General features: G+C 40.9%; 1 protein-coding gene across 1 annotated transcript in view; it reads right to left on the bottom strand.

Moving 5' to 3' along the window:
• The window catches only part of LOC120383954 (butyrophilin subfamily 1 member A1-like), a 35,710-nt gene that overhangs the window by 9,946 nt on the left and 13,037 nt on the right, over nt 1–12,727 (bottom strand). The window contains exons 3-4 of the mRNA XM_039502277.1: nt 7,320–7,667; nt 1,820–2,101 (exon numbers count right to left, since the gene is read on the bottom strand). Of these exons, the coding sequence (XP_039358211.1) occupies nt 1,820–2,101; nt 7,320–7,667 (630 nt within the window). The remainder of the gene's footprint in view (nt 1–1,819; nt 2,102–7,319; nt 7,668–12,727) is intronic.

Here is a 12,727-nt window from a genome sequence, read left to right as displayed (position 1 = left end):
GATGTGGCCTACCAGTGCCGAATAGAGGGGAATAATCACTTCCCTTGATCTGCTGGCAATGCTCCTACTAATGCAGTCCCTTTATAGACTCCTGTTGGGGGTCACATGCTTCATTTGTTCTGTCTTTTGGTAACTTTCCACATCTCCCAGCCTCGTCCTCACCCCATAGACAAGAGGAGGAAATGTCTTCTCCCAGCTACAGCAAAGCCATTGTTCCAAGGGGGTTTACACTGAATAGATGATAACTGAGTGCTCATTTGTCATTGTCTCTGGACTGGCAGAGATGTGACACAATCCTGCTAAATCATGGTGGATCCACCAGCTAGAAGCTTTCCATGACACAGTAGTTTCATCATACAACTTCATAAAATTATCCACAGTTCAGAAGTGGTACAGACAGAAATCCCAAATCATCTCAGAAACATCAAAACAAAACCCCAGAACCTCAAGGGGCCATGGAACCAGCTGGGGATCACCAAAGTGCAGCAAACTCCAGTCATGCACTCTTCTACCCCAAGAACACTGGGACCCCTAGCACAGGAAGTGCAGATGGCACAGAGCTGATTATACCATCTTAATGCTACCTGAGAATTCTTCTTTTTGCCACCATATCAGTATATAGGGGGGCAGAAAAGGCAGAATCTCAGGTCCATTATGCTCTGTTCATCATATGTAAAGTTAATATTTTGTCACAATTATTTTTAGTAAAAATCACAGAAAGATCACAGGCAATAAAGAAAAATTCAGGGAAGCTCGTGACATGTTTGTGACTTTTTTTTTTTAATAAACGAGAAGTGACTATCTGGGTGGGGGGAAGGGCTGGCAACTCAAAGCTTCGGGCCCCTGCCACTCACAGCGTCTGACAACTGCGGGACTCCGCAGCCCCCAGCGGCTGACAGCTCTAACCCCACCATCTGGAGCATGGGGCTGAAGCTGAAGTGGAAAATGCCACAGAGGTCTCTGAAAGTCATGGAATCCATGACATCAGTGACAAAAATCTTATCCTTCATCATATTTAACACTATTCATCATCTGCCAATCCATTATGAGGCAGGACGACTAGTCTATCCCATCCACCCTCTCAGTTTGGGTTGGAAACTTCACTTGCATAGTCACCAGGGGCGGCTCTAGACCCCAGTGCGCCAAGCAGGCGCGTGGGGCGGCCCTTTCCCGGGGGGGGGGGCGGCATTTGGCTCCGGTGGACCTGCCGCAGGCATGCCTGCGGGAGGTCCACCGGAGCCCGGGAAGAGCGGAGCTGCCGCAGGCATGACTGCGGCGGGTGCCGTGGTCCCGCGGCTCCAGTTGACCTGCCGCAGTCATGCCTGCGGGAGCTCAACCGGAGCCGCGGGAAGAGGGGACCCGCCGTGGGACCGGGGAAGGGCGGCGCAGCGCACCGCGCTGCTTGGGGCAGCCTGATTTCTAGAGCCGCCCCTGATAGTCACCTCACTAATTTAAGTACGTTATACCCACCTTCCAAACCCAGACAAAATGCTCATTTATAAACAACCCATTGTCCAATAACTGGCTATGCCCCAGAACTTGACTTTCCTTATTCATCAAACAATATTAATTCATTACTATCTTACCAGGAACAAGAGAAGAGCATTGAAATATCTTTAGAACTTAATATACTTCACTTGCATTCAATGGCTGGAAAAAAAATCTAAAATGTAGAAGCACCTATGAGCCTATTAAATTCTTATTTGTTTCACTGTAACTTTAATTGGCATAGACATATTTTAGCTTTAATGTTATTCAGTAAACTTAATTTAGTTAAATGCTTTGCTGATTACACTGGGTGGTTTTGATGTTAACTAACCTGATATAAAAATTGTTGATTCTTTTTCATGGTTGAAGTGAGTGTTCCTGATGAGGCAGGATATGTTCTGGTTTGAATTCTCTGTTATAATAATAGAAGTCTGTGTTTCAAAGAGGCCACTCTCTCCTCTGGATTTTGACTCAGAAAAAGAAGGTAAATGCTGCCCGCTGAGACTTCGCCAAAGGACCTCGGGCTCTGGATACCATCCTGATGACTGACACATGACTCGAATCCCTCCTTCTTGGTATCCATCAACAGACATGAGAGGGTTGGAGCCTAAGCCTGGAAAAGAATGGGACAAATCTATGATAATTCTATATGTTTTATCAGGGGAGCTGGTAGTGACCCCTATTTTTAGGTTGTCTCACATTTTCACATTATACAGGATTCTGGTGACCCGTTAATTGGCAAGCTGTCATACCCCCACTGTTTGAAACAGGCCTTTGATATTCAGTCAGGTGCCAGCCCTCAGCCTAGGGAAGTACCTCTCCTTACTCCCATGTAATTTCAGTCAGGTTTTGCTGAGAATAAACTTAAAATTGCCATTTCCTTTCTTTCACTTGTGTTGCTCCTGACAGAGTGATAACTAATACTTTCGTAAAGACCATGCTCACACAGCTACACAGTACCCTGTGCTGTGAGAATGCCTTGGAGCTGACAAAGTGGATATTCACCCACAAAAGCTCATGCTCTAAAACGTCTGTTAGTCTATAAGGTGCCACAGGATTCTTTGCTGCTTTTACAGATCCAGATACAGCTACCCCTCTGATACTTGGAGCTGACAGAGCAGTTGTAGCAGTGTTGTTTCCTCCAACCACCTCTGGACCCAACACTCTGGGATGCTCATCTCCCCATGCTAAGGGCCCCATATGAGCTCCCCAGACTTTCAGTGGTGGGGACAGACAGAGGCATACTGGTTTTCACCTGACCATCCCCGCATCCAATACCTCGACTCAGTGGCCTATACTCTGCTCCACACTTCGGGAGGTCAGTCTGTGGCTGCTACTGCTGTGAGACCTGGAGTTCAAATGGTAGTTGACTATGTTGCAATGGTGAAGGTTGAGAGCTCACAACGTACTGATTATGTGTGATGATGGTGTTCTTACAGATGCACATTATAAAATACAGTTTCACATTTTTCATAAACCACTAGGAGATTATGTACCAAAAACTCTATTAACAAAATTGTATTTAGATTGGAAAATCAGGCCCTTAATAGTTAGGACATTCCAGAGTGAAGGTGGCCTGTATAACCTTAATTCTCATGCTTTGCGTGTAGGCATTCTGATGCAGTCTTTAATTACATCAGCACACACTATTATTTCCACCGGACCCCTGCCTCATTTAGGAACACTAAAGAACAGGGGGAGGTGCAACTGTAAATCAACCCTTTCCTAACATTCGAGTGCTTCACAGTGCACCCTAAATAACATTCTTTTTACTTGGTATTTAAAATATAAACATTCAGCACAAAGGCTAAGTTTTTATTAGGGCAGTTAACTCATGTGATTAACTCAAAAAATTAATCATGATTAAAAAAGAGTAATCATGATTAATCGCAATTTTAATCACACTTTTAAAAATAGAATGCCCATTGAAATTTATTAAATATTTTGGATGTTTTTCTACATTTTCAAATATATTGATTTCAGTTACAACACAGAATACAGAGTGTACAGTGCTTATTTTATATTATTTTGTATTACAAATATTTGCACTGTAAAAGTGATAAAATAAATAGTATTTTTCAATTTACCTCATACAAGTGCAATATCTTTATTGTGAAAGTGCAATTTACAAATATAGATTTTCTTTGTTACATAATTGCAATCCAAAACAATGTAAAACTTTAGAGCCTACAAGTCCACTCAGTCCTACTTCTTCTTCAGCCAATTGCTAAGACAAAAAAGTTTATTTACATTTACAGGAGATAATGCTGCCCTCTTCTTATTTACAAAGTCACCAGAAAGTGAGAACAGGTGTTTGCATGGCACTTTTGTATACAACATTGCAAATGAAGGGTATGCTTGTGTTCATTTTAAACAAAATGTAATTTAGAAGGTACTTATGCATAAGGAAGCATGCTGCAGCTCACCACCATAGGAACATTCTAGAAAAGGCCAAGGGGAGTGGGGCGAGCCCAACATGTGGAATGGAGAAGTATAAGCATGTGATGAACAAATCCATATATGGAAAGGTTAAATATGATTGGTTAGAGGTTTGAGTTATGTAACTTGTTATGTAACTGCCATGTGCTATAAAATAGCAATGAGGTGGGGGGGGGTGCCTTGCTGGAAGAACTTTGGCTGATTTTTGTACCAGGGGCTCTCCCTTTGTGCACGTTGAATAAAGTCTTGTTGAATTGAATTGGACTGAATTGAATTGAATCAAAGACCCTTGATTCTGCCTGGCATCGGACTCATTTGGGAACCACAAAATCCCAACACAAGGTACTTATGTGCCAGAGGCACATGCTTCCATGCTGATGACACTCGGTAAAAAATTTGTGTTAATTAAATTTGTGACTGAACTCCTTGGGGGAGAATTGTATGTCTCCTGCTCCTTGTTTTACCTGCATTCTGCCATGTATTTCATGTCATAGCAGTCTCAGAGGATGACCCAGCACATGTTGTTTGCTTTAAGAACACTTTCACTGCAGATTTGACAGAACACAAAGAAGATACCAATGTGAGATTTCTAAAGATAGCTACAGCACTTGACCCAAGGTTTAAGAATCTGAAGTGCCTTCCAAAATCTGAGGGGGATGAGGTGTGGAACATGCTTTCAGAAGTTTTAAAAGAGCAACACTCTGATGCAGAAACAACTGAACCCAAGCCACCAAAAAGGGAAATCAGCCGTCTCCTGGTGACATCTGACTCAGATGATGAAAATGAACATGCATCGGTCCGCACTGCTTTGGATTGTTATCGAAAAAATCCATCATCAGCATGGACGCATATTCTCTGGAATGGTGGTTGAAGCATGAAGGGACATGTGAATCTTTAGTGCATCTAACATCTGTGATGCCGGCTTCAATGATGCCATGCGAACACCTATTCTCACTCTCAGGTGATATTGTAAACAAGAAGCGGGCAGCGTTATCTCCTGCAAATGTAAACAAACTTGTTTGTCTGAGTGATTGGTGTGAACAAGAAGTAGGGCTGAGTGGACTCATGGGCTCCAAAGTTTTCTACTGTTTTATTTTTTAATGCAGTTATTTTTTGTACATAATTCTACATTTGTAAGTTCACCTTTCATGAAAAAGAGCATTACAATACTTGTATTAGGTGAACTGAAAAATATTATTTCTTTTGTTTTTTACAGTACAAATATTTGTAATAAAAATAAAGTGAGCACTGTACACTTTGTATTCTGTGTTGTAATTGAAATCAGTATATTTGAAAATGTAGAAAACATCCAAAATATTTTAAAAAATTAATCTCAATTAATCATGTGGTTAATCGCACTGTTAAACAATAAGAGAATACCATTTATTTAATCGCTTGACAGTCCTAGTTTTTATACCTTCATTAGAAGGAAATACAATAATTTATTTCCAAATTCAAAATAGCCTTGAATGCAGGAAACTATATTAATACTTTAAAAAGAAACAACCCCCGCCACCAAAACCACACCAAACCAACCAACCAATCAAAACATGGCTAAAGATAGAGCTGGTCAAAGAAGGGGGGGCATAATTTTTAAAACTGATCCCCATCTCTGTTATACAATCGATTCCGACTCTACATAATCACTTTTAAGTGTCTTAAAATCCAAAACAGTTCCCGGAGAAAAAATTCATTGAAGAGATGTTAAGTGCTAAAGAGCATATTCAAACAATACAGAACTTAAAAGGAAATAACTAGTTAAGTATTTAATTCTAACAATCACCACACATCCAGACATTCATCTTACCTAGCACACCTTGATTTAGTCCAGGGGTCGGCAACCGTTCAGAAGTGGTGTGCCGAGTCTTCATTTATTCACTCTATTTTAAGGTTTAATGTGCCAGTAATACATTTCAACATTTTTAGAAGGTCTCTTTCTATAAGTCTTTAATATATAACTAAACTATTGTTATATGTAAAGTAAATAAGGTTTTAAAAATGTTTAAGAAGCTTCATTTAAAATGAAATTAAAATGCAGAGTCCCCCAGACTGGTGGCCAGGACCCGGGCAGCGTGAATGCTACTGAAAATAAGCTCACGTGCCACCTTCGGCACGCATGCTATAGGTTGCCTACCCGATTTAGTCCAATAATGCAAGAGCATTCAACTAAAATAACTACTGTTTTAACTAAACCTACATAACTTATTTTGTTGCATCACCTGTGTATAGAGAAGCCTTGGATATTAATAATATCACCAATTAGCACTCAGTTTCAACCTCACTTCTTTGGGGAAGATGGCTGGTAAAATGGTCATAATAATGCAGTTTCAGCCACAACTTTTTACTTCACTTTTTTCCCCTAAATCCTTTTCTGTCAGGTTTTGGAATGGAATTACGACTGGTAAGTGCTGATATCAGTAGTTAATATCTTCTAGTGATGGATTCAGGAAAGGTGGCCAGTGCTGATTTCATTATTATATCTATCAGCAGCCTGTTTATGTCACACACCATGTTTAATTTCTAGTGTCTCATAGGGGCGAACAAATTGTCTGTACATGATTTTGCTCTTTCCTCTCTGAGACCCCACAGTGTAGTTCTAAGTGATTTTTCTTCCTTCCTGCAATGTTCTGTATGGTTCAGTCTTAGTTTGTCACTGCTTCTGTTATAACTGAGAGTGACTGAAAGTCATCATGGATTGCTGCACTACTCATTTTACTTTGATACTCATCAAGGGATGCTGTGGAATTCTCATCACAGGAGGTTTTTAGGAACAGGTTGGGCAAATACCTGTCAGGAATGTCCTAGGTATACTTAACCCTGCCTCAGCATGGGAGGATGGACTAGATGACTTGTTGAGGTCCCTTCCAGGCTGACATTTCTATGAGCCTATGTATCTCCTCTTCATTTAATAATAGTTTGTCTGTCTCTGTTTTCTCACTGTCTAACAATGGTTGGGACTTTAGCAGTAAGCTGGGTTAGAATAAAAAAGAGAAAGATTGAAATGTTGGTGGTCAGGAGAAACCTTTAGAGGAGTAGTCAGTGTCAATCTATCATTTCCATGATGGATGAGAGCCTCAAACTCTTACTGGATCCTTTGCTAGTTCAGGGTTTTCATACAACCATATGGTTGTATAACTTCTCTCTAATATGGTGACATGCCTATCCTGCAGTCCTTATTGTCCAACTTGGACAATGAAGAGTATAAAAAAATACCTCTAATACAGAAACATACAGGTTGGAAGCTTCCAGCTTATTTGCTAAAGTTATACACTAAGGCTGCGTCTGCTACTAGGAAATAACTGACAGCAAATAAGGAATTCTGGGAAGTGATATTCAAATGGCGGGGGGGTGGAGTGCAGTCTCAGGATAAAATATCAATACAGTTTACTGACCTGCTACCTTCAGTTCCAATACAGCTTCTCCATAAAAAGAACTTGATTGAAAAAAACATGTATATTGTCCTTCGTCAGAGGGTCTGATATTGTGTATCCTCAAGGAAACATTTCCATCTTTGATGCTGTCTCTCAGAAATTCTGTCCTTCCCTGATATTCTGACATCTGCAAAACATTCAGTTCCTTCCCATGCCGATACAGGTGCACGACTGAGGAGAACTGGTATCTGAACCATCTCACCTCCATGTTCTCTGCACTCATCTTAGGGGACAGGTGACAGGGTAACACAATCTCCTCACCTGCAGTGGCTATTATGGGGTGGTCAGGTCCAATCACTTGAAAGTGAGCTGTGGAATGTACCAATAAACAAACAAACAGAGAGATTGAGAGCGAGATTGAGAATTGTATCTAGTAAGTCAATGAAAAGTCAACAATAATTTCTGGGGGATGTAGCCCTGAGGATTAATCTGTTGGTCTGTATAAAATGTCTTTTTGATAAAAGTGTGTAGGCTGCATAGATTAATAGAATTTGCAATAGCTTTAATGCAAGATACCTAGAAACTTCTAGACCAGACATTCTGGCCTATTTCCTCTGTGATGCTGAAAGCAACCTTTAAGACCCTTACTCAGAAAAGTGATACTAGGAAACAAACCTACGCAAATTGTCTAGGGACTTTCTGAATATCTGCTAACCTTTCACCTAGTTAGGTGCAAAAGTAGGGTATTTCTGCCCACAAAATATAACAAGTCTACCACAAAATACGTAGATAGTTGTCATTAGTACGTACACAAAGGTCAGCCTATGAAAACAGGTACCCTCACCTTTCCATGGGGGAAAGACAAATTTGGGCATAGGAGGAAAGATTTCTCCCTATAAAAGTTGTGATAATCCACCATTAGGGCGGGCGATACATCTCTCTGTTTCCTGGTCGTCTCAACCTGCTTCGAAGCCTTTTCCTCCTACGAAAGCTGTCAATGCTAGTCGTAGTATTAATTCTTTTCAAAGTTGTGAGTATGAAATAATTCTTAATTTCTACTTCACCTCTAAGCATCTATGCTAAGAAGGGTTTAATTTACAACCAGTTTCTTTATAACTATACTTCCTCTAGCAGAGGTGTGAAATTCACTTTAGTACTCTTTGCTGCAGAGTGCATTTAGAACTGTATAATATCATATCATATCTCTTAAAGAACTGTGATATTTTGTAACTTTGTAATCTCATACTGCTTTTAACATTTTACATTTACTTCTTGTTTCATTGATTTTAAATAAAAGGTCTTGTTTGACTAAACTTTGTCTCAGTGTAAATTCCTGTTAGACCCCAATCTCCTTGTATTAAATTCTGTGAAGCCTGATTCAAGATGAACTTTTATCTTCTGATCACACATATTGGCGAGCCATACCCATATTATTAATATCTATTAATTATTACTAACCTTCTTAATTAATTAGACAATTAATTATTAAATAAAACTAAATTAAGTGGATAAATTCCACTGTCCCTACTAACCCTCCCCAAATCAGGCAACAGACTGGCGAGCCAGCCAGGAGGAGATTTAAGGAGTGTGACAGGAATTTCAGGGAATTTCTTTGAACCGTAAGTAAATAGTTAATTTCAGTAAAATTCTGAACTCTTATTCTTAAACCAGAGACAACTTCCTGTGATTATTGTTGCTGGCAGTACGCCCAGTATTTCCGTTTTGTATTGTGGTTAAGCAATCTTAAGGTCTTTACTTTCACTTTTGCCTAAAGGTTTTGTATTGATAACTGAATATTAAAGTAATATTGTTTTAAAGTGATAAGCGCGCACAGAAAGGGGTTTTTTATATGTTGAAGAAGTTAATGAATGGTACCAAATAAAATAATTCGCAGTAGCATTGGATCCGATGACCCACACTAGTGGTGGCGGGGAGTTAATAAAGCAAGGTATTCATAGCCGCCAGAAAGGCCTCAATCAGTCAGAACTTGAATAGTTCAAAGATACCTTATCTTAGTCCCATTAACTCTTCCGGACTGCACCTCTGATCCGTCTGCCTCAGTATTCCCCGATATTTGGCAGGTCCCGACAGAGGGGAAAGACCTCTCGATCTGCTATAAGCCATCGAGAGAAGAGAGAAGAGAGTATCCCCCACTCCCTCTATTTACTTGGGACTTTTATGATACAGTGTTTAAACCGGTGTACAAGGGGTATTATCCTGTTGTTTCTGTGAAGGGACGCCTTCTATATCAGAGTAAATCAACAGAAGATTGATTCTAGTGAATATACTAGACAATACTAGATTCTAGTGAAAATACTAGGAAAAGAAAGAGATGAATTCTCTATTTCGTAGTAAGAGTGTTAAAAGTGAAGATAGGACAGGAGTGGAGTGTGTTGGAATTTCTAGCAGTTTAGCTTTGGAAAACTTTGCTAGGAAATATATTCAGGAACATGGTGGAGGTTTGGAGCAGCTGAGAAATAATGAAATGATTTCTGAGCAGAGAAACCCGTGGGGTTTTGTGAGTAATGTATTTGAGGATGAAACAGAGCAGAAAAAGAAAAGAGCTAAGGTGGTGAAGGGAATAGCTGTTGAATGCTTGCTTGTAGCTTGTAGTTCATTGGGAAAGAAATTGGATAAAAAGATGGAGTTACTCAGGGAAGTTCAGCAGATGCTGGTAGCCTATAGAGTGGACCGTGGTCGGCTGTTGGAAAAGATTAAAGAACTAGAAAAGGGAGAAAATAGAGCAGAGGAAGTTGAAGAATTGATTCCCATTCCTATTGGTATGGTGGACCCGACAGAGGTAGAAAATCATATTGGACCAGTGACTAGAAGTAAAACAAGAGAATTAGCTGAAGCAGACACAGTACCTTCAGAAGCGAATCTTGAATCTGTAGAGTCAGAAGAGGAAATTGGCAGTGCAGAGAAAACTGACAGTCTGCCGATAAGAGACGGAAGTTCTGAAGTGACAGTTCAGGAGGCGGAGATAAGTGTCACAGTCAGTGAAGCAGTTAGTGACACAAACAGAGAAGCAGAGAAAGAGGAAAAGATCTCTACTTCTGTAGAGACAGCTTCTGTGAGTGTACCTTTAGAATCGGTCATTGTTCAAGGGTTGGAAGAGGCTGTATCACAGGTAACACAGGTAGCTAATGCATGTGATGTAGTGATCTCTAAGTTACAAAGAGAGCTACAACAACAAGCAGGGAATAGAATTCCTGCTCCTCCACCCAATGTTACATTAGCACCATATAGAGTAGAAAATCCAGTCCCTTTGGGTGGACATTTATTGGCATTCGGGCAATCAACATTGCCTAGACTCCAGGAATTTCGTGGGTCCTCTACACCCCCGTGGTATATGCTGGTATCACCTAGTGTATCAGTAGAACGCCCTACCACGCCAGACTAAGGGATGTGGACTAAGGGATGTCCTGCGTCAGTGTGGAGACACTTTGAATGTAACCCATAGACATTTCATGGAAAATTATCCTAGATACCCAGGATTATCTCCAGTGGAAAGTTTTGATGGTTCAGATGAGGAAAATGTGAATCCAGGTAGAAGGAGGCAAGGAATAGAAATTGTAGATTTAAGCTCAGATGAAAGCTCAGATGAAAGCTCAGATTCAGATCCAGAAGAAGGAACTGCAGGTTCCAATTCTGATTGTCCTGTAGCAGTTGTTACAGATATTAAAACCTTAGACCTGGTAGCTAAGCAAGTAGGAATGATGGAGGATTCTTCAGTTGCTATGCATGCACAACGTGTGCAGGAGACAGCAAAAGTGTTTGGCTTACCAAGGGAAGATTGGGTTAAAATCTTACAACTCACAGTGAATCGAGCATTGTGGAGTACTTTGCCACTTAAGTTTAGGGTAGGAGAGAAAAGTTTTCAAGAGACAGTAGCCCTATTGGAACATAATCAGCACCCAGGGCAAGCTGGAGTAGCAATTCTGTCTAACCTAAAACAGAAACCTAATGAAACTCCACATCAGTTTCATTTGCGGTTAAGTGCAGCTTGGCGGAGTCATATCAAAGAGGAAACAGACGAACTGCCATACATCAGTTTGCTAGTTAATAATTCTCTTCCTCAGTTAAGAGAAATGGTTAATATGCATATCACTGATGATATTTCTTTAAAAAGAACATTAGCCTTATTGGCTAAAGCACATGCACAGGGAGGCTCTAAATTAGGTCGGCGTGGAGCCCCGGTTGCAGTACTTCAGGAACCACAAACTAATCCTACGGTGAGGATTGAGGGACCTCAACCTCAGCCAGGATTAGGACGAGGAGTTCCTAAATTCCCTAAGTATCAACGTTGGCAAAATGACCCTAACCCACGTAATAACCCTGGACCTTCGAGTGGCCAGGCCCCTCGACAGGGTTATGCGTTTGGATCCTATGCAGGAGCCCGGGATCGTGTTCCTTTCTTTTCAGATGCTGCACAGAACAGTTCACGTCTGCAGAGACCTAAATCACCGCCTTTGCACAAAACTGAGGACTCAGTTGTGAAAATGTTTAAAACAGTGCAACAGACGCTTGAGGCTCAACGACGGGCTATCCGAGAACTTCATGCCCGTGTGAATGAGCTGATGATGATGGAAGGCCAAGGCTCAGCAACCTTGAACCGTCCAGTGGCCTCCGTCGATCCATCCCTTTTTCCCAGTGGACAGCCACTCCTCCAGAATTGGCTGCCTCTGAGGAGATAGAGGAGGAACCCCTTGATTATCTGACAGCATATGCTGCATGACTACAAACAACCCCGAGTGTAGTCATAACCCCTGTAGGCAGAGATACAAGTGGAAGACCCACCATATCTGCAGTGATAGAGGGACTAGACAGGAATCTCATTATAGATACTGGAGCAGCAATCAGTATTCTCCATGTCGAGGATCCTAGATCCTCTCCTCTATCATCAGGATGTACCAAGACACTTGCAACTTTTAAGTAGTAATCAGGTTACTACCACACTTTCTACACCCCTTGAAGTACAAATAGGTCACCTAAGAAAGAATCATACTTTTGCATTAATGAAGTTAGCAGACCCAAATAATTCCTTATTGGGAACTGATTTCTTATACAAACAGGGATGTGTTCTTGATTTGTGTAACCAATTATTGTGTCTTTCAGTAGAACAGGAAAAGGATGACTCTCCAATAGTCATACCTGAGTGTGGCATGGTATCTCCAGTGGAGGACTTTGAACCTGAAGGGTATGATTTGGACAAAATAGTGGCTAAACATGCAGACCAACCTGAGTTACAGGCATTACTGTACAAACATGCAGATGCCTTTGCTAAACACAAACATGACTGTGGATGCATGGCCGTCACTATTGTTGTGGAAGGAGGAGAAATTTCAGCCCAAAAACAGTATCCTTACCCAGAACAAGCAAATCCCTACATAGAAAAGACTATTAAATCCTTGTTGACACAGGGAGTA

Source organism: Mauremys reevesii, linkage group 15, assembly GCF_016161935.1.
Source record: "Mauremys reevesii isolate NIE-2019 linkage group 15, ASM1616193v1, whole genome shotgun sequence".
Taxonomy (NCBI): Eukaryota; Metazoa; Chordata; order Testudines; family Geoemydidae; genus Mauremys; species Mauremys reevesii.
This window is presented reverse-complemented; position numbering and strand designations above follow the sequence as displayed.